Source organism: Podarcis raffonei, chromosome 13 (genome assembly GCF_027172205.1).
Source record: "Podarcis raffonei isolate rPodRaf1 chromosome 13, rPodRaf1.pri, whole genome shotgun sequence".
In the NCBI taxonomy this organism is placed as follows: domain Eukaryota; kingdom Metazoa; phylum Chordata; class Lepidosauria; order Squamata; family Lacertidae; genus Podarcis; species Podarcis raffonei.
The window spans coordinates 12,098,417-12,120,131 of NC_070614.1; the positions used below are offsets into that span (position 1 = coordinate 12,098,417).

At 45.6% G+C, this 21,715-nt stretch overlaps 1 protein-coding gene across 1 annotated transcript in view; it reads right to left on the reverse strand.

Moving 5' to 3' along the window:
* The window catches only part of ACE (angiotensin I converting enzyme), a 58,738-nt gene extending 56,260 nt beyond the window's left edge, over nucleotides 1-2,478 (reverse strand). Inside the window, exon 1 of the mRNA XM_053363825.1 lies at nucleotides 1,669-2,478. Within this exon, the coding sequence (XP_053219800.1) occupies nucleotides 1,669-1,896 (228 nt within the window). The 5' untranslated portion in view covers nucleotides 1,897-2,478. The remainder of the gene's footprint in view (nucleotides 1-1,668) is intronic.
* Nucleotides 2,479-21,715: the final 19,237 nt, after the last annotated feature.

Below are 21,715 nucleotides of genomic sequence, written 5' to 3' on the forward strand. Positions count from 1 at the left end.
AGAAGGAATCAGATTCTGCGTGGGACTTCAGGCAGTGAGCGGGGGGAACAATAGCTGCACACCAAGAACGCACGATACCGTTAAACGGTGCTTGAAGTACAGCCACCCCCTCAAATAATTCTGGTCGCTGTAGTTTGTTAAGCACTGCTGGGAATTGTAACTCTGTGAGGGAGAAACTACAGCGCCCATAATTCTTTGAGGGAAACCATGAGCTCCGAATGAGCTTTGAAGGTGTAACTGTGTCCACAGCTCTCCATCGCTGCGTTTTCTCAGTTTGGGGGTCATTAAGGAAATCAGCCCTGAGTGCTCACTGGAAGGACAGATCGTGAAGCTGAGGCTCCAATACTTTAGCCACCTCATGAGAAGAGAAGACTCCCTGGAAAAGACCCTGATGTTGGGAAAGATGGAGGGCACAAGGAGAAGGGATGACAGAGGACGAGATGGTTGGACAGTGTTCTTGAAGCTACCAGCATGAGTTTGACCAAACTGCGGGAGGCAGTGGAAGACAGGAGTGCCTGGCGTGCTCTGGTCCATGGGGTCACGAAGAGTCAGACACCACTAAACGACTAAACAACAACAACAAGCACCCTCAGAGAAACCTGTCTCAGTTTCTCCATCTGCAAAATGGAACACCAGCAGCATCACAAGGAGGAGAAATGGCATACAAAGGCAGGGCATACAAAAATAAAGGTTGACTACCACAGCTGATTAGCTTAAATGTCATGGCAGTACTCCCGACAGGTACTGTATACAGGATATAAAAGGCTACCAGAAAAGCCCACTGCAGGAAACGTCTGACTCTATGTTAAAATGAACAAGACAGGGTCAGATCAGGAGGCAGCGGGAAAAAGCATGAAGACAGAGAAACCCCGGGCTAGTCCAGGCTTTGCTCAAGATCCAGAATTTGCTCCAGGGTCCTGAAGTTAGAAGCAACAGATATTATTCCGTGACACTAATATACTGTAAATTATATTTAATTTACACACACACACACACATATATATATGTTGGCACTTTGGCATCAGAGGCAACTGATGAGATAAACTGTTGCGTTCACTGTGGCAGAGTAGAACAGGGATGTCAACTTGAATAAAATATTGGGGGTGGGGGGACACACAGGTAATCTCCGCCCGCAGAATCAATCACATGACATGGCGCATGCGCACTATTTGAACAGCAACGCCCATCAACTTTGGAGAGGTGACCCCCTCAAATATTTTACTGGGGGGGTGACCAAAGGGGCCTTGGCCCCTAGGAGTTGGCTCCTATGGGGCAGAAGGAGAGCTTTAGGCCCAAATGAAGGTGAATATTTCGCCTCATAAGAGCCAACCCCTAAGGGCTGTGGGGGCTTCTGTTCCCCCCACAATAAAACATTCGAGGGGGCTGAGCCCCACAAAGTTGATGGGCGTTGCCATTCAAATAGTGTCATGTGGTTGCCTATGCTTACCTGGGGGGCCCCACAATATTTTATTCAAGTTGGCACCCCTGTTTGCCCAGGCTGGCGCTGTGACCTTTCAGCTTGGCTGAAGTGTCAAAGTTACAGAAGGAGGGCCGAAGGAAGGACGCAGAAAAGTGAGAAAGATGCACCCAAAAGAAAAGTCTGCTTGCTGCGGCTGAGGCTGGGCAGGGGCTTCGCCTCAGGTGTCTGCTTGGGCGGCCGGAGCTTACCTGCTGCTGGGAGTTGAAGTCTGTCAGGTTGGTGTTGTAATTCCAGCTGGCGGAGACGCTCTCGAAGAAGACCGTCTCGCCGGTGCTGTTGTAGTCCTGGGCGAACTGCACGGCTCCCTCCTCGGTGTGGTTGTATTCTCCGGGCATGAGGGGGTCCTCCAGGGCGAGCGCCCCTCCGCCGCCGCCCAGGAAGAGCAGCAGCAGCAGGAAGGTGGTGACAGGAGGCATCTTGGCGCCAGACGAGGCCGTCCCCGCGAAGAGCGCCGGCTTATAAAGCTGCCGCCGGCTCCCCGGAGACCCTGCCCACGGCCGCGCCTGCCTCGCTCCTCGGAGCAGATAAGCGCCCAGGCTGCCCTCGGGGGCTCGCCGCCGCTGCCCGCTCGCCGCAAGGGCGGCCCCTCGCCTTGCCAAAGTCCGCTCCGGTGCCTCGCCGCCGCCGTCACGGGCAAAACAAACGCGCGCCCAGGCGAAGAGGGCGCGCGAGAGAGAGCGCGAGGCGCGGAGAGCTGGAGGAGAAGCTTGGGCGCCCGTCCTCAGGAATGGCCGGGAGATGGGAAGTCGGTGGGGTGGGGTGGGAGTCCGGAGGAAGAGAAGGGACTTCAGGGGGGGAAGAGGCGCCTCGAAGAGCCCGCTGTTCTCCGGCCGGAGGAGAGCGGCGGCGAGCCGGACGCAGCTCGCCTGCTCTCCTCAGAGGCAAGCATTCCAGTGGAGGGAGCGAGCGAGCAAGCGAGCGCTGCCTTCCTCGCCTTGCCAAATTGGCCTCCAAGTCGCTGCCAGGTCTGGGCTCCGGCCTCTCGCCCGCGCTCGGGGTTTCCCTCGCGGCACCGCGAGACCCCGCTCCTGGGGGGCGACGCCAGAGGGCGGGAAATACACACACACACACACACCAAAACATCCTGAGGCAAGGCAGGCACCAAAGGAGCAACGGGGGAGAGGCGCTTTCTCATCAGAAAGCCACAAGGGTCCAGGGACAGGAAGGAGTGAGGTGAGGGACCCTTGCCTCCCCCCTCCGGCACCGCATGGAATCGTCCACTGGTTGGGTCAGAGGGGGAAAAGGTGATGTGGGGGACCTGTGTGGCTCTCCAGGTGTTGCCCCAGAACGACTGCCAGCACCAGCACTGGCCTTGTTGGCTGGGACCAGGGCTTCTTCTGTGACAGGATCTAGTACCAGCACCTCTTCCCCACCTCCTGCCCATGGCAGCCATTTTGTGGTGGTCCCCATGGCACTTGAGTACCAGGACTTTAAGCGATGGCTGAGGCCAGGGGTGCCAACTTGAATAAGATATTGGAAGAGGGAGGTAAGTCCCACCCCACATAATTGATCGCAAGACATGGTGCATGGACACCATTTGAATGGCAGTGTCCGTTAACTGGGGGGGGGGTGCTCAAATATTTTATGGAGGGGGGAAGGGACCTCAGCTCCTAGGAGTTGGGCTCCTATGACTGAGGCTGAAGAGAATTCTGGTCCAGTAACATCCGGAAGGCCACAGGTTTTCCCATCTTTGCTGGAAGGAAAGTGAAGTGTGGTCACCATGTGTGCACCTAGGTGTTCAGTCAGTATTGTCGGTGCCTCAGCTACCTGTCTCTCACAATCATTTCCCCTTCACCTCTCTGAGAGAGCATTTTCCTCCCTCCAGGGTTTCCTCAGAGGCACCGTTGCATATTCAAGAACCAGGGGTTTCTTATCCATAGAGGCTAGTGGCGCGAGGCACCGGGGCGCCAAGTTCTGGAGGGCACCAGGGAAGAGGCGCCTCCCGGCATCAGCTCACTGCCCTCAACCGCCTCTGCCATGCTGCACCAAAGCAGCGCCGCGCCCGGAGCCTCCGTCTGCCATGGCCACCGTGGCACAAAGTGGCCAGCTGAGCCGGGAGGCACTGAGTCTAGCCTCAGCCTCTTCCCTGCCAGAGGAGCCGCCCTCCAGCTGCTCCCCGCCTCCTCCAGGCCCGCCGGCAGCGTCATCCTCCCTAAAAAACTCTGGGAAAGGGGGGGGGCGCCAGAGGGAGCTTTGCACCACGGCACCGGATATGCTTAATATGGCCCTGTCAAGAACCTGAAAAAAGCCCTCCTGGATCAAGCAAAGAACCATCTCATCTAGCATTCTGTTCTGATTGTGGCCAACCAGATGAAGATGATAATCTTATTATTTATACCCCACGCATCCAACTGGGTTGCCACAGCCGCTCTAGGTGGCTCCCAACAAAATATTGAAAACGCAATAAAACATCCAATGCCCCCGAGAAGCTCACAATCAGGACAACAACATAACGACCCTCTCCTGCTTATGTTCCCCAGTGACTGGAAGCAACTGCTTCTAATGCTGTAGGTGATCTAGCCATCTTCAGTAGTAGTCACTGAAAACCTCACCTTTGCAAGCTGTCCAAAGATGGTTTTGGGTGGCTTTGTTCAAACACAGTTCCCAAAAGGTGCCTGGTGTGCACAACAGGTGCATCAACTGGGGCTCCGCACCATGGGTGCCCGGTGCATGCGTATCACGCCACACTGTCATGACATCACTGCAACACAATGTTCTGATGTCATGGCACCACACCATGACACGCGACGCGCTTGCATGCTCCAGTGCTGTGGTGGCGACTGGGCTAGGGCCTGCAGCTCTGCTGTGGGACCTCTGTTGAAGTACATCCATGGCTGCAGCAGGCCTCAACAGAGGCCCCGCGGTGGAGGCGCAGGCTCTGGGCCAGTTGCCACCGCGGTGCCAGAACACCAGAGGTAAGGCGGTAGCCACCACCGGCTTGCAGAGCACTGTGGGCAGTGCATGGCTTTTTTTCAGCCAAAACTCACCAAAATTCAGTTCTGGCACCTCTCATTGCCCTTATAAAAGAACAAGGGAGACATTCGTGGGAGCTCCGACAACTCTTTTTCTGGAAAAAATACCACTGGCTAAACTGGCTTAAAAGGAAATGAGAAAGGGGAACCAGGTGCCAAAAGAGAAAGAAAAAATTAATGTCTTGCCAAGGATGTCAGACCATGAAAATGGGAAAAGATGAGTGTCCATTGCGAAGCACGAAGCTCCTTGAGAAGCTCTCTACCTGTGAAGTACCAACTATGCACCACTGAGGCCAACTCCTGGGGGTCCGAGCACACACAAAATTTTTGCTGTGGCTGCCTTGCCTCTGTCACTGCCACCTCCACCCGCTGCCACCTGCTGCCTGCTGGATGGAGCCAGGTTCTCAATAAAGGAGATGACAATAAATCCAAACCATCTTTCAGTCTCAAAGCTGCAACAAGAGGCATCCCAAGGCTGATTCCCACTTGAGAGGAAGAACTATGGACCAGGAAGGGAGGTGTAGCCAGATTGTTCAGTTGCTGCTAGTATAACAGCCTCCATAGATTGGCTCCTAGTCCTACAAACTTCTGGACAGCTCTTCTCCTGCACATAAAACCCTCAGACTGTTGGAAAGCTCCCTCGCTTGGCTGGATTATGACACATTCCTAATATTTGGGGACACAAATGCTTCTTAATGTGACAATTGTCCCATTAAATACTATCTGAACTAGGATGAAGCGCCCTTCTGGATCTCCTATGGAGTCTTAACACTATGCAGTCTATGGCTTGATTATTATTGTTCCCATTCTTTTTGTTTTTGTGTTGAGTAAAGCAGTGTACACTTTGCCTTTCAAATCATGGGTTCTAGAACAATGGTTCTCAATGGTTTTTCACCCTGAAAATTGGTGTGGGAGTCTTGGTGGGCCGCTTAATAAACTTCGTTTTTTGTTTTGCAAATCAAAGCACATACGCAGCCTGTGTTTTAACATCATTATAAAAATTATGGATTCTGGGCCTGTTCAATAATTTCATATGGGTCAGATATATATATATATAGAGAGAGAGAGTGAGTTCAGGATTGCATACAGATATTCTTGACTGTTCTGCAATCTCTCCATGGACCTCTCATGAATGGAGTGTGGACAACCAGTGGTCCGAAGGCACAGTATGAGAACCTCTGTTGCAGAAGATGGATGTCCCTTTCCCTAATTGTGTCTCCTGAAAGAAAGGCACTCCTGGTTTTTCCCATTTTAGCAGTCTGCCATTTTTCTTCAAATTATAAAGTCCTTTAAAACTGATTGTGATAAATGCTCTTTTAATGTCCACTTAATCAATAAATTCTGAACCACCATCCCTCACATACAGTATAGGCGAGTGTTCTTGATGAAAGTGATGAAGAATTCTAAGGGAGGCAGTTGAGTTTAATTCCCTTCTTCTGGCAAGAAGGTATCCCTATGTTCTGGAGAATTAATCAGTCAACTGGAAAACAAGAGAAAATTCAAAGTATAAAATACACCAGTCCCAGCCACAGTGAAACCAATTATTATTATTTAAATGGCAAGCTAAGAATGATCAATCGTAGCACATCCAAGAGCACTGATAACATTCAGATATTTTACCTCCAGTTCAGTAATAAAGTGTATTGGTCCCGTCAAGAAAGATACTCAAAAGAGTCTCTAAAGATGAATCAGGAAACCATCTCACAAGATGGTTAATAAAAAGAAGGAACATTTTATCACATGTGGTGGGAATGTAAAAAGGTGAAAAGCTTCTGGGAGATGATATATAATGAGATGAAAAAAATGTTGAAATATACATTTATAAAGAAACCAGAAGCATTTTTACTGGGCATTGTAGGGGGTGATATAAACAGAAAGGAATGTAAGCTCTTTCTATATGCAACAACTGCAGCAAGAATATTATTGGCCCAAAAATGGAAGCAAGAAGCATTACCGACGAAAACAGAATGGAGGATGAAATTAATGGACTATGCAGAACTGGATAAACTAACAGGAAGGATTCGAAATCGGCGGGACCAGAAATCCACAGAAAACTGGAGTAAATTTACGGATTATTTGAAAAGTATTTGTGAAGATCAGACGACGTTTGTAGGTTTGCAAGAAGTTTTGTGAGGAGTATTATTGGAATTATTGCAAAAATGGATAAGGGGGAGGATGATTAGTTAAGATATTTAAAAGTAATATAAATTTAAGAAATGCATAAGAAGTGGTTAAAACGGTGGATCATCAGAGGTGCTGATAGAAGTCCAAAATGATTATATAAATGACAAAGTTTTGTGGTACGTATTATAACTTATATGTTAAAATTAATAAAAAATATTATAAAAAAACCCAAGATGGTTAATTAAAACAAGGATGAAATAACACATGGGAAGCCATTTCAGCCTCTGAGTGGTTGTACCAGCAGCATTTATGTTTAAAGGGAACTCTAGCAAATCTGCTATCGAAAATCTTTGAAGGTAAAGCATTTAACTGGAGTGAGGAAAATAGCTCTTCTGTATTTGGTTATTGTTTAAAATATTAAATATAGTTTGCAGTTATTGAAAGCAGAACAGGTCAGGGCCAATGACTGCACATGGCCCACTGACTAGTGCATGTCACTCTTGAACATCTATGTCTCTTGTTCTCTGCTTAACCATAGATTTGGCCTGCACTAGTTCCAGTGACATCAGAAAAGAATGAATCTATTGATTCATTCTACATCAGGACAAAATAGTCAACCAGCACCTGATTTGCCAAGAGGAGAAGGGCAGAGGGGAAGATTTGAAGCCATAAAAAAAGGTTTTTTGAGTTTTATTTAATTCGCCGAAAAAGAACAAACCAAGGAATGCAAGAAATAAAATTTGACAAAAGGACACACAGTTCCACTGAGTCATACAGACAACTGTAGATAATGGTTAAAAATTCAGGATTATATAATATTATCATCAAATTTGCCAAATAACTCCAATTGCTGCTGTTCCATGGCTCTGTAAGTTGTTATTAGAAATATACGTAATAGCATTTTATCAGGTAATGTAAAATTTGAAGCCAATAATGAATAGAATATATCTATGCCAAACTAATGAGCTAAGATGAGCTCATAAATTAAAAGTAGTACCAGAAAGACTGTGTGTGCCCAAAAGAGCTCTAAAAAAATGTTCCAAACAAAACCAGTCACAACTTTTGCAATGCATACTGAAATCACTGCTGGGACTAGTTGACTTCTTTTTATGAATAAAAATAAAAGCAATGCTCTTACCATATGCACTGTGATGACTTTGTTCATTTATCCTTTATGTTCCAGATAGGTAGATTCACGAAAGCAAATCCTGATATTCTTACAATAATGGACTTGTTCTATTTATATGGTCAGCCACAGTCCAGGATTACCTGACCTTTCTTTTTTTTAAAAAAATACCATGACCTTTGACTTATCATATTTAATAGCTAGAATTTCATTTCTACAATAATCTGCAAAATCAAATAAGACATTGTAGAAGACCCAAATAGCTTTGCAAAATCAAAACATATGCATATACTAAAGTGTAAGCTTTGGTGGTAATTAAAAGTGTGAGAAGAGACTGAACACAAATTTGAGGGGGTATCAGTTAAATAAGATGGGAGCAATGGTACATACTTGCCCAAATTCAGAGATGGAAGACTACTACTGAGAAATGACTGCTATTACTACAATATGCCTGGCCCGATGAGATTTGATATAAACCCTGGATCAAGAAAAACACTATCCATAGTAGTCTGATTCAACTTATTCCATAATCTCTCATGGGGGGGGGGATCAAAGAATGATATTAAACAAAACAAAAACCCCTGTAAACAGCTTGCCTTTGATTTTGGAAGGTTGTCTTTTTAGTAGATGTGCTTCTTCAATATTAAAGGTAAAGGTAAAGGTACCCCTGCCCGTACGGGCCAGTCTTGACAGACTCTAGGGTTGTGCACCCATCTCACTTAAGAGGCCAGGGGCCAGCGCTGCCCAAAGACACTTCCGGGTCACGTGGCCAGCGTGACAAAGCTGCATCTGGCGAGCCAGCGCAGCACACGGAAACGCCGTTTACCTTCCCGCCAGTAAGCGGTCCCTATTTATCTACTTGCACCTGGGGGTGCTTTCGAACTGCTAGGTTGGCAGGCGCTGGGACCGAGCAACGGGAGCGCACCCCGCCACGGGGATTCGAACCGCCGACCTTTCGATCGGCAAGCCCTAGGCGCTGAGGCTTTTACCCACAGCGCCACCCGCGTCCCTTTCTTCAATATTAAGCACGTACAATTAACTAAAAGAGCACCCCCACCCCCACCCATATCTACCACCCCTGTTTTTCCCCCAAGCATGTAGTTAGAAACTTATGCACTCCTATTCTTAATATCCCTGGATGGATATTAACATTTCAACATCTTTCCACCCTAAACTTATTTTTCAACTTCTTCTCTAACACCACCTCCTGGCAAGCTTAATATTTTTTGCAGCCACATGAGTAATCCAGAAGACATACTCTATTCCTACTGTTTTGCCATTTCTCAGTTAAAATAAAACATGAAGCTTCCCTTCCAAATCGAAAACAAGTCTGACATTCAACCCTCCTTCGAGAAGACCTCTTGATCTGATACCTGCATTTTCTGATTTTCTGAAAACAATTTTTTGTTCAGCTCCTCAGTTTGTTTAGCTCTGTTAGCTCCTGTAAGTGCTTCTATTTGTGTTCCATGTAGTTTTATTAATTCATTAGGTTTATCATTGGTGTTCTTATCAACAACCCTTATATTTCCTCCAAACTAGATTAGGTTAAGCTATTTTTCCCCAGTAGTGATGTATGGAAGTGAGAGCTGGACCATAAAGAAGGCTGATCGCCAAAGAATTGATGCTTTTGAATTATGGTGCTGGAGGAGACTCTTGAGAGTCTCATGGACTGCAAGAAGATCAAACATGTCCATTCTTAAGGAAATCAGCCCTGAGTGCTCACTGGAAGCTGAGACTCCAATATTTTGGCCACCTCATGAGAAGAGAAGACTCCCTGGAAAAGACCCTGATGTTGGGAAAGATGGAGGGCACAAGGAGAAGGGGACGACAGAGGATGAGATGGTTGGACAGTGTTCTCGAAGCTACGAACATGAGTTTGACCAAACTGCGGGAGGCAGTGGAAGACAGAAGTGCCTGGCGTGCTCTGGTCCGTGGGGTCACGAAGAGTCGGAAACGACTAAACAACAATTTTTTTCCACACACTACCTTGCCTTTCAAAGTTTCCCCCTGTTGTTGTATAATGTAGTATACACAGTGTATACAATTTAAGTTTCTCACTTCTTCACATCAAATATCTTCTCCCTCTTCAGCTTTCTTATTTAGTCTCTTTCCTAGTATTCTTCAGTGCAAGTATTGGGGGGGGGAGAAGGGGGTGTGACAGTGGGGTTCCTTTTCTTCTGCCCACTAACCCAAAGCCCCAGAATACTGTTCTTCATAATTTGATCCCAACTGCAGTAAACACTGTCCATATAATAACTGGGCCCAGGCAAGAAAAAAAGGTTACATATACATGCCCCCCTGGGATATCATCATAGAATCAAAGAATCATAGAGTTGGAAGGGATCCCAAAGGTCATCTTGTCCAACCCCCTGCAATGCAGGAATGTCAACTAAAGCATCCATGACAGATGGCCATCCAACCTCTGCTTAAAAATCCCCAGGGAAGGAGAGTCCACAACCTCCCAAGGGAGACCGTTCCACTACTGAAGAAGCTTTGATTGTCAGAAAGTTCTTCCCGATGTTTAGATAGAATCTCCTTCCTTGTAACTTGGAGCCATTGGTTCGTGTCCAACCCTCCAGAGAAGAAGAAAACAAGCTTGCTCCATCTGTCATGTGACAGCCCTTCAGATATTTGAAGGTGGCTATCGTATCTCCTTTCCTTTTTACATATATATAGATTTTTATTAGTTTTTTAACATACCATTTTCAACAGTAATTAAACATACTTTTACATCTTATACAATTTTTTGACTTCCATCACTCCTGTCTGAAAAATTCCCAATCTAATCTCTTAGTATACATTTCTTACTTTCCCTATTACATTTAAATCTCATAACCAATATTTCTATTCTTTTTCTTCTTTGTAACGTTTCATATATTTCTCCTTACAAAACTTCTTGTAGTCCTACTAGCGTAATTTGTTGATTACAATTGCTCTTCAAATAGTTCATGTACCTCTTCCAATCTTCTGTAAATCTCTGGTCCCGCAGGTTTCGAATCCTTCCTGTCATTTTATCCAATTCTGCATAGTCCGTTAATTTTATCTGCCATTCTTCTTTCGTCGGAATTTCTTCTTGCTTCCATTTCTGGGCTAACAATACTCTTGCCGCTGTTGTTGCATATAAAAACAATTTGACACCCTGCCTATTAATATCCTGACCTGCAATACCAGTCTCCTTTCAGTTGCCTCTTTTCTAGGCTAAACATACCTGGCTCTTTCATCCTTCCCTCATAAGGCTTGGTTTCCAGACCCTTTATCATCTTGGTTGCCTTCCTCTGCACTTGTTTCAGCTTTTCAACATCCTTCTTAAATTGTGGTGCCCAGAACTGGACACAGTATTCCGGATGTGGCCTGGCCAAGGCAGAACTGAAGGGTACTATTACTTCCCTTGATCTGGACACGATACTTCTGTTGATGCAACCTAGAACAGTATTAGCTTTCTTGCTTTTGCTGCATGATCATACTGTTGGCTCATGTTAAGCTTGTGGTCTACCAAGACCCTGATATCCTTTTCACATGTACAGTGGCACCTCGGGTTAAGAACTTAATTCATTCTGGAGGTCCATTCTTAACTTGAAACTGTTCTTAACCTGAGGTACCACTTTAGCTAATGGGCCCCCGCTGCCGTCACACGATTTCTGTTCATATCCTGAAGCAAAGTTCTTAACCCGAGGTACTATTTCTGGGTTAGCGGAGCCTGTAACCTGAAGCGTCTGTAACCTGAAGCGTCTGTAACCTGAGGTACCACTGTACTACTAGTAAGCCCAGTGTCCACATCTTATCTTTGGCAGGTGGAGTGAGGGAGTAGGACATGCTTGAGACATGTCCATTTTCAGTGGCAGGTATGTGTAGATAATTGCTCAGGTAGAGATAAGTTTACATGCACTCCCTTAGGCACACTTGGGAGTTAAGAGAGCACCCCAAAGCTTGCTTTCAGGACTGCAGGACCTGCTGGCAGGGTAAAGGTCAGCTTTAGGGCTAATCTGTCTCTCCCAACAGAATTTGCGAGACCCCCCCATTTGATAGACCCATTCATTCAAACCAGGTTCTAGTTCTAAGTCCTGATGAGCATTGGCTTAAATTAAACACTTTCCTTTGTTAGGTTAAAGAGACCCTAACATCTCGTGGTATTTTGTATTTGTGAAGCAGGATTCCTGAAAAACAGTTACCTGGAAGTCCTATTGAAATTAACAGAGCTTGCTTTTGAGTAGATATGCTCACACTCATAATATGTTCCCCTGGCCTAGCATGCCTCAATGTAATCATTATCTGAGACCTTTAGTACCAGTGAATATTGAGCTATTTTATCATTTTTAATGATGTTTATTGATGTCTTACATAACCAGCTTTAGAGAGCTGCCCTGACAAATGGCTGCACATAAATGCTTTCAATAAATAAGTAAGGCGTAGTTCTTAATTAGTCTGCAAAGGCTTATTTATGATTACCTTAAAGGATGACACACACTAAATCAGGGGTCAGCAAACCTTTTCAGCAGGGGGCCGGTCCACTGTCCCTCAGTCCTTGGGGGGGCAGACTATATTTTGGGGAGGGGGAAAAAATGAACGAATTCCTATGCCCCACAAATAACCCAGAGATGCATTTTAAATAAAAGCACACATCCTACTCATGTAAAAACACCAGGCAGGCCCCACAAATAACCCAGAGACGCATTTTCAATAAAAGGACACGTTCTACTCATGTAAAAACATGCTGATTCCCGGACCGTCCGCAGGCTGGATTTAGAAGGCGATTGGGCCGCATCCAGCCCCCAGGCCTTAGTTTGCCTACCCATGCACTAAATGCTATGTCCCTTCCTAAAAATATCTATTTCCCCCTTTTTTCACTGCATCCAATCAAGGGAAAGAATTTTATATAACTCACATGGCACGTTGTGAACTTTCCTCCCAGTAAAGAAATAATTTTACAGCCTTTCTATTTTTTCCCCCTTACTGTTCTTCAAACATGTAGCCTCACGTGTTCTTTTTCCTTTAGCTGTAGGTATTCACCACCTGTTCACCTATCCTTGCTAGGAGGTGGGGCGAAATCCAAGGCAAAGGAAGCAGCGTGAAAAACAGGTGCGTTATGCATGTGAAGAAGGGAGATGGGGTAGCTTCATACTATACATGTAAAGCACATTCAAATGTTCATGGGATTCCCCCCCCCCCACCAACCCTGGGAACTGGAATTTGTTAAGGGTGCTGGGAGTTGTTGCATGGGGTTTTTTTAGTTTCCCAGGATCCTCTGGAGGAAGTCACATGCTTTGAATGTGTGGTATTTGAATGTGCTTTAAATGTACAGTGGTACCTTGGGTTAAGTACTTAATTCGTTCCGGAGGTCAGTTCTTAACCTGAAACTGTTCTTAACCTGAAGCACCACTTCAGCTAATGGGGGCCTCCCGCTGCTGCTTGTGCTGCCGGAGCACAATTTCTGTTCTCATCCTGAAGCAAAGTTCTTAACCCAAGGTCATATTTCTGGGTTAGCGGAGTCTGTAACCTGAAGCGTATGTAACCTGAGGTACCAGAAGACAGATGTCAGAAGACATCTTAAGGCAGCCCTGTTCAGGGAAGTTTTTAATATGTAACGCTGTACTGTTTTTAACACTGATTGGGAGCCGCCCAGAGTGGCTGGGGAAACTCAGCCAGATGGGCGGGGTATAAATAATAAATTATTATTATTATTATTATTATTATTATTATTATTATTACCACTGTATAGTGTGGATCTTGCCAGAGAGAGGGAGGAAGAGATTTTTTTAAAGCCGAATAAAACATCTGTAGTAGATGACAGTCTCTGCTGCTGAATTTTATTTCATTTTTAAAACATTATTTATCATTAGATTTTATTCTTCAGTTTCTGAATACAAAACTTATGCTAAATAGTAAAAGGAAAATAGACAATTACAACATAAAGCAAAAGAGATATAGAGCTGGGTATTGACCTGAAATACATCACTGAAGAAAACGGTAAATAAAATCCATCATTCTATAAACATATTTGACAGTTATTCCTTATTGCAGCTGCATTTTGAAGCAGCGAGAGGGGGTAGAGATTTGGAAACAACTACCTGCGACTTAGTTCGTGTTTATTTGAGCCTGCACTTTTCTAGGAACAAGGTCCTTATTGCCATTGTGGGTGGTTTCGCTTGGAGCTAAAAGGTGCTCCTCCTGCTTATTTTAATTTTAGGGGAGAAATTTTGTAACCCAAGTTCTATCAGCAAGGTCTGTTGGCCATCTGAGTACCAGATTCTGTTCTGGTCTCATGTTTCATTGTAGATTTACAGTCATAACTTGGGTTGAAGTAGCTTCGGGATGAATATTTTCAGGTTGCGCTTCGCGGCAACCCAGAAGTAATGGAGCGCATTACTTCTGGGTTTCGTTGCTTGTGCATGCGCAGATGCTCAAAATGACGTCATGCGTGGAAGCGGCAAAACGCAACCCGCACATGCACAGACGCGGGTTGCGTTCGCTTCAGGATGCGAACGGGGCTCTGGAACAGATCCCATTCGCATCCAGAGGTACCACTGTACTCTAGTTTTGTTTCTTCATAGAAACAGCAGATTTGGCTAGCCTGTGAAGATTCAGGTCAACCTGAGATATCATTTGGGGGGGGGGATGAGGCAGTTTTGAATGACCCTGCGTCGGATCTGATGCACCCGTAGTAGGGTTACCATGTTTCAGACAGCGAAAATCCAGACAGAAAAGTTGCTGAGCTTTTTTTTTATTTGGGGAGGGGCTTTCTTGGCAAAATTGCAAATAATAATAATAATAAAATGCTGTTTTTGAGCTATTCTTATGGAAAATAGGCACTGCAGGCATGGGCTGCCACGCGCCTGGATTTCCCCAGACATTTTATGCTAATTTCTGCCCGGAGACACTACTGCCGACTGCAGTATTGTTGATATGTCCGGGAAATCCCAGGTGTATGGCAACACAGGGCTATCAAAAGGATGGTGGTCTTGTTGTGAGTTGGGCAGGAGGAGGAAGAGTACTGGCAGCCTTCATGTGCCTTTTTCTCCACCTCACCCCTGCTTCTGACCACATGTCCATACCAGATTTCCAAATCAGATTGGAGGTTGGATCACCTTGAGTCAAATTAGGGCCACTCTGAAGTGCCAAATCAGATTGGAGGGGGAAGGGTCAACGCACAGTGAAAAGACTGTGTGTTTGTTTGTGTGTGTGCGTGTTTGCTTGCTTGCTTGTTGACTATTATTTTTACTCTGAGCATTTGAGACTGAAGCAGAATTCTGCATGCTTAAAAAAATCCTTTCAGTGATTTCAAAAGACTAGTATCTCCTCATGCATAGCCTCTCAGAAGTGAATCTGGCAAGGCAAAAAAAAGGTGCTTCCAGTCCCATTTTACTGCATACTGCTGATATAGAATTATACAGTGCTTTTTTCTGGAGGAATGCAGTGGTACGAAAACCCCTAAACATTTTCTAAATGTAAGTTTGACCTCATTGAGGGGCAGTATTTCAATATGAGTAGTAAAATGAGAGAACCCCTAAACATTTCTTTAAAGAAAGAAAAAAGCACTGGAATTATATACTTATGTATGTGCGTTTACCTTGTGCAATTATCAACATTTATTCTATATTTGAGACCTTCGAATTCCTGTAACACTGCCACTGCCAAACCAGAGGCCTTTCTTCTGGGCATTGTCGGCCAACAGGTGCTAAAGAAGGACAGAACTTTTTTTATGTATGCCACAACAGCAGCAAGAATACTTATCGCAAAGTGTTGGAAGACACAAGACCTACCCACCCTGGAAGAATGGCAGCTGAAGGTGATAGACTACATGGAATTGGCAGAAATGACCGGCAGAATCCGAGACCAGGGAGAAGAGTCAGTGGAAGAAGATTGGAAGAAATTTAAAGATTATTTACAGAAATATTGCAAAATTAATGAATGTTAGAATGATGTTGGATTGAAAGTTATGTGGCTTTTAGTTAAAATACTATAAGGAGTATGAAAAAATGGACTATTAATAAGTTAAAATCTAATGTTACATTATTTTAAGATTAAAGATTAGGATAAGTAAAGAGGGGGGGGATTTGCTGAACTGATAAATTAAACTGGAATACAAAAAGGGAGGTTAGAGGAGGTCCAGAAAATAAGTAAATGAAAGAATGTAATGGAAAGATGGAACTGTTTTTTGCGTGGACAGGCGGAGTCCCCAGATCCCGAGTGGTCCCCCCCGTCATGTGGAATAACGACTCTAGACAACGTGCTATCGGATTAAATTGGCCACAACTTTATTAAATTTCAAATGTGGGTAGACTTTGGCTCAGGCATTGGGCGTTCTCCCTCCCCAGTCCCCAGCCGGGGACCTAGGGAGCTTCAGGGTTATCCAGTGTGTGGGGGGGGGGATGGGCTGGCTCTGGAGAACATATGTTCAAGCAGAGACAGCCGCCCCCGTTACGCCGCCGCCGCAGGGGAGAGCAATGACGACCTTTCGGCGTACGGTCAAAGCCTCCCTTCAGAAACCCCTTTAACGGGGAACCCTGGTATCGCCACCGCAAAGAGGAAGATGGACTAAAGGATTCCGCCCAAGGCCTGATACTGCCAAAGTTGTGACGTTTTGCTACGGGAAAGGCGAAACCTGCCAATGCAGGGAAATTCCTTTCCGGCCCTTTAACAGCGACCTTATCGTAGCAGCGCCCGCATACCTGTGGAGAAAGGTTAACCTGCAAAACCTATGAAGAAAAGTCAACCTGCAAAAGAAGACATTAACTGAGGGTGGGTAGGGTGGGAGAAGCTCTGGAGCCAAGTGAGGATTACCAGGTAAGATCCTCCCTCTATTGTGTGGGCAGGTAATCCCTCCCCCTACCTGGCCTGGTTTCCCTGGCAACGCTTCCCCCAGGTGGGATTGGACAACTCACTGAGGTAGGCGGGGACCTCCAGGTATCCCACCTGAGGGAAGGCAAAGCCTATGCTGATGGGGCCACTCCAGATCCAGGGCTGCACGCGTCCACGCAAAGGGCGCCCCCCGTTTTAAGCGGGGAGCGGTCATTTTTATTTGTATTTGTATTTTTTCTTTTTCTTTTTTCATTTTGTAAAACTTTAATAAATATTTTATAAAAAACAACAACAGTGCCACTGCCTACAACAGTGTGTGTAATACTTCAATCCCATATCATATGCCTACTTTTAAGCTAAATTCAGCTCTGGTAGTAAAGCATCAGACTCAATGTTGTTCCAAGCGCCATTACTTCTATCATTGCTGTCAATGGGTGACAGGAAAGTCTTCACTCCAGTGTGTGGAAGAGATCCTGAGATTAAGAGTCTCATACTCCACTGACTGAGTTATTTTGCCTTTGGGCAAGTCTAGGATTCTGCAATCAAACCTATCCATTCTGAAGGAAATCAGCCCTGAGTGCTCACTGGAAGGACAGATCCTGAAGCTGAGACTCCAATACTTTGGCCACCTCATGAGAAGAGAAGACTCCCTGGAAAAGACCCTGATGTTGGGAAAGATGGTGGGCACAAGGAGAAGGGGACGACAGAGGACGAGATGGTTGGATAGTGTTCTCAAAGCTACCAGCATGAGTTTGACTAAACTGTGGGAGGCAGTGGAAGACAAGAGTGCCTGGTGTGCTCTGGTCCATGGGGTCACGAAGAGTCGGACACGACTAAACAACAACAACAACAACAGGATTCTGCAAAGCCTACTGCTGCCTCTTGTCTCCCTTGCATGGAGTACGTTGGCAATAATGAACTACAGCCATTTCCAGATGACAGATTAGAATAAATCTCTCCCCCAACCCAATTCACTGGCTGCCTGTTTTAAGAAGCCTTTTCCTCTCATCCATCGATCTTGTTGGAAGCAGGGCAGGGCAGAAAAAGGCTTGTTTTCACCCTCAAGACCTAGAGGCTGTTATCATCCCCAGCCTTCCGCACAAGAACAAATAAATATAGGGTCTATCTTCAGCTACATTCCCCTTTATTGACCGACAGTTGGCAACAAGTTTATCTACGGAAAAGTTGCCTCCACCCACGAGGAGCAAATACCTGCTTCTGTTTACAGGAATGGCTTTATCCAGGGTGAGAGGACGGTGACTAAGGGTTGTTGATTTCCCTTTTGCTTACTTAACTTTTACTGCAACCTTTCAATGTGCGAACAGATCAAAGTTTCACATCTGGTTGATTCAGAGGCAGGGCGGCAGCGGGAACATCTGAGAACTGGGAGCAGACAGACTTATATATACTTTCTCCCCAGAATAGTAATTCTTGTGTGTTTTTTATTGTCTATTACATATATTGCAAGCTGCCTTGAAAACTTCGGTTAGCCGGTGGGGTATGAATAGTACAATTATGGTTGTTGTTGGCCTCTGTCTGTCTCGAGTGACAATGGAGTGTGCCTCTGGGGGTGAAATCAAATCACTGCATTTGCAGCACTGAAGTGACAAGATCCTGCTCTCAACCTCACTGATGTGGCCCAAGAGAAAGCAGAGCAATACGTTCAGCACCTGCTTGGCTGCAGGAGTTGCCGGAAGGAGGCATACAAGGCTCCATCCAACCATCTTAGGGACTCCACTCCAAATTTGTGTAGGGTTTACTCCTTAGCCTTTTCTTCACTGCCTTCACAAGGCAGTGAAGGTTTAGGATCAGAGTTTTCCTTCTCCTAGATGAGCCACCTTCCCAAGTTGACAGCATGCCAGCAGCTTCCAGGAGCCACAGGTGAGAGCTGAGTGCAGAGTGGGGCCCAAAGGTGGACAAACTGCTCCTAGCAACTAGTACAGTCATACCTCGGGTTGAAGTCGCTTCAGGTTGAGCATTTTCAGGTTGCACTCTGCAGCGACCCGGAAGTAATGGAACACGTTACTTCCGGGTTTCGCCCAAAATGACATCACACGCATGCGCAGAAGCGGCAAATCGCGACCCGCAAACGCGGGTTGCATTCGCTTCAGGATGTGAATGGGGCTCCAGAACTGATCCCATTCGCATCCAGAGGTACCACTGTATTCAGAGACTTACTGTTTGTGACCACAGGCGTAGAACACAGTCATCATGGCAAGTAGCCATTGACAGCCACTGGTCCTCTTTCAAAGCCATCCAAGTTGGTAGCCATCGATGTATCTTGTGAGAGCGGATTACATAGTTTAACTATGTGCTCTGTGCGGGCGAGCGACATAGGCTAAGTCTCAGTCATATCTCCCCTTACTTGCCTTTCCCCCTAAGCCCCTTATGTTATTGTGACAGCAGAGCCAGACCAGAGCCTGGTGAGACAGCCCCCCTGAAATTCTACCAGAGTGCTGGAGCCTCTCTCTGATGGGCTTCAAAGTCAACTAGTCACAAAAGGGGGACAAACAGCGTCTTGGGGGTGGGGTAGAGACTAAAAGGAGCAGTTTCTGAGGGAGAGAGTTAGATGGGGCTGGATTTAAGATGAGAGATAGGGTTTGGTTTTGAGATAGGGCCAAGGTTCAGGTCAAGAGATAGGGTTTGATTGGGAGTTGGGAATTAGGGAGAACTGGTTCTGAATTAAGTAAAACATCCACACTGAGGAGACTATCTGTAGCGAGGGTACAGAGCCTCACAGCTTGAATAGGGAGACCAGGTTGAGGGTCTGCGGAAGGTATACAGACAGGAGTGTCCTGCGAGGTCTGAGTCTGAGCCTGTGGGAATTCAGGCTACCTGTATCTTGGTATAGCCAGGAGGGGAGAGTTCTTCTAGGTACAGAAGACTCCTAACCCAGTAACAAGGAGTGCGGTGATCCCCTGGTGATCTGTTATACCATTTAGAATACCTCAGGTGTGGGATTGTTAAGAGAGTGGGTAACTGAGGAAAAGTGCCCCTCGCTCATGAACCAAAGTATTAAGTTATGAAGGAAACCGTATGGTCCTGAAAGTATTTAACTGTAATACCTAAGTAACAGAAACCAAGTTGAGCATTTTACCAACTTAAACCTCTACCACCTGAAGTGTAACAACTGATTTTTGAGTAACCGAAGTTTAAGAAGAGCTTTGCTTGCAGTATTGTGTTTAAGCCTGAGACTTCTGCCCAAAAGAACACATTTCCTGACCCACTTTGTTTCATAAACCTCTTTTAATAAAAACGTTTTATTTGTTTAATCAACTCCAGCCTGAGACTCTAATCACTAAGTTTTCCCTCACACAAGTCCCCCATACAATAGCCTGTGGTAAATTGTAGAAATTTGTCTAATTGATGCACTATATTTAATAAGGGTCAGATAGCAGGAGTGGATCCGCCACATTATTAATTGGTGGTATTAAGTGGTGGGTCCGCTACAGTTTTGCACAGAGATATGCTTTTCTTCGGCTATTGCCAGTTGTCTAGAATTCTCCTTATTTTGAACTGAATTGCCTCCTGTTCAGGGCTTACAAATAACTCATTGCTAAACGCAAGCATAAAACACAGTTTTCTGATAAACCGAAAGTGGGGGAAGTAAGCAGCTGTATGCTGCTCAAAGAGGTACATTATATGTCCAGAACTCACTCCATGGAGTCTCGTGCAAACTGCAATTACCAGCCCCCAACCTGACCCACCAAAAAAAGGCACAAAAAAGGTTCACAAATCTTATTGTATCAAATCTCACTAAGCTATTGAGCTAGCGTCCAACTAATAGCCTAGCTTAATTAGTAGCTGGCAATTTGTGCAAAGAAATGCTTAATGGCAGTAGATGAGAATGGCATTAGGAATAACAGAGGCAATAATGATGGCATTGCAAATGTTGGGGAGAGTTAAACTTCTTATGAGAAGTCTGGTCTGGCATGTGCAGCATTTGTAATGTGATGGTGGATAAGGAGCAGAGCACGCTGTATGACATTTGCAGGGAAACCAAAATGCTTGTTTACAAAGCTATTGTACTACCAACCTTACTGTATGCTTGTGAAACATGGACCACTTATAAACTCCATCTCCAACTCCTTGAAAGATTCCATCAATGGTGTCTCCGAATTTTTTTTACACATCACTTGGGAAGACAGGTGAACTAACGCCACTGTCCTGGAAGAAGCAAAGATCACCAGCATCAAAGCGATGATTCTTCAACATCAGCTTCTTTGGATTGGTTCAGATGCCCGATTATCGTCTTCCAAAGCAATTATTCTATTGCAAACTTAAAAATGGAAAGCGTAATGCTAGTGGTCAACAAAAGCGGTTTAAAGACTCTCTCAAGGCAAATCTTTAAAAATGTAGTATAAACACCAACAATTGGGAAACATTGGCCTGTGACTGCTCCTATTGGAGAACAGACTTTACCAAAGGTGTCATGGACTTAGAAGATGCTTGAACTCAGGACGAAAGGGAGAAACGTGCTACCGGAAGGCATGCTTGGCAAACCCTCACCGTGATCAACTCCCGCCCAGAAACCTATGTCCCCACTGTGGAAGGACGTGTGCATCCAGAATTGGCCTCTACAGCCACTTACGGGCTCACTGTTAAGACAGTGTTCATGGAAGACAATCTTACTCGGCTACGAGTGATCGCCAAAGAGGATGATGATTCATTTAGTGGAAATAACAAGTTTTTCCCAAAATCTTCCATCTTTGTTCTTTGGACAGGGATATATGCTAGCTATACTTCCTGTTATCAGCTTTCTTTACATCAGAGGAAAGAGTGGGGGGCTCTTCTGCATTTTCTAGAGTTAGGAGAGGCTCAGGGAGTCCCTGAAATAGTTGGGTGGCGTCTTGTACGCCTCCTTCTGGCAACTCCTGCAGCCAAGTTGGTGCCAAACCTATTGCTCTGCTTTCCTTTGGACCACATCGGCAAGACAGAGAGGGGGATCTTGTTGTTTTGCTACCTGGGCAGCCCAGGACCTGCATGCGCACTGCCCAATCTTGTGCCCCAGGGAGGTCACTTTGGTGCTCCTAACACAGCAGTTTTACTTCAACCCCTTCCCAAGGCACGCTCCATTGTCTCTCGAGACTGACTAATGCCAACAAAAACAGTTGGTGATGATGTAGGAGAGAGCTTTCTCAGCAACTGTTCCCTGTTTGGGGAATCTCCTCCACTTAGAGAAACATAAGGCAGTGATAATGTTGTCATTTTAGTGCC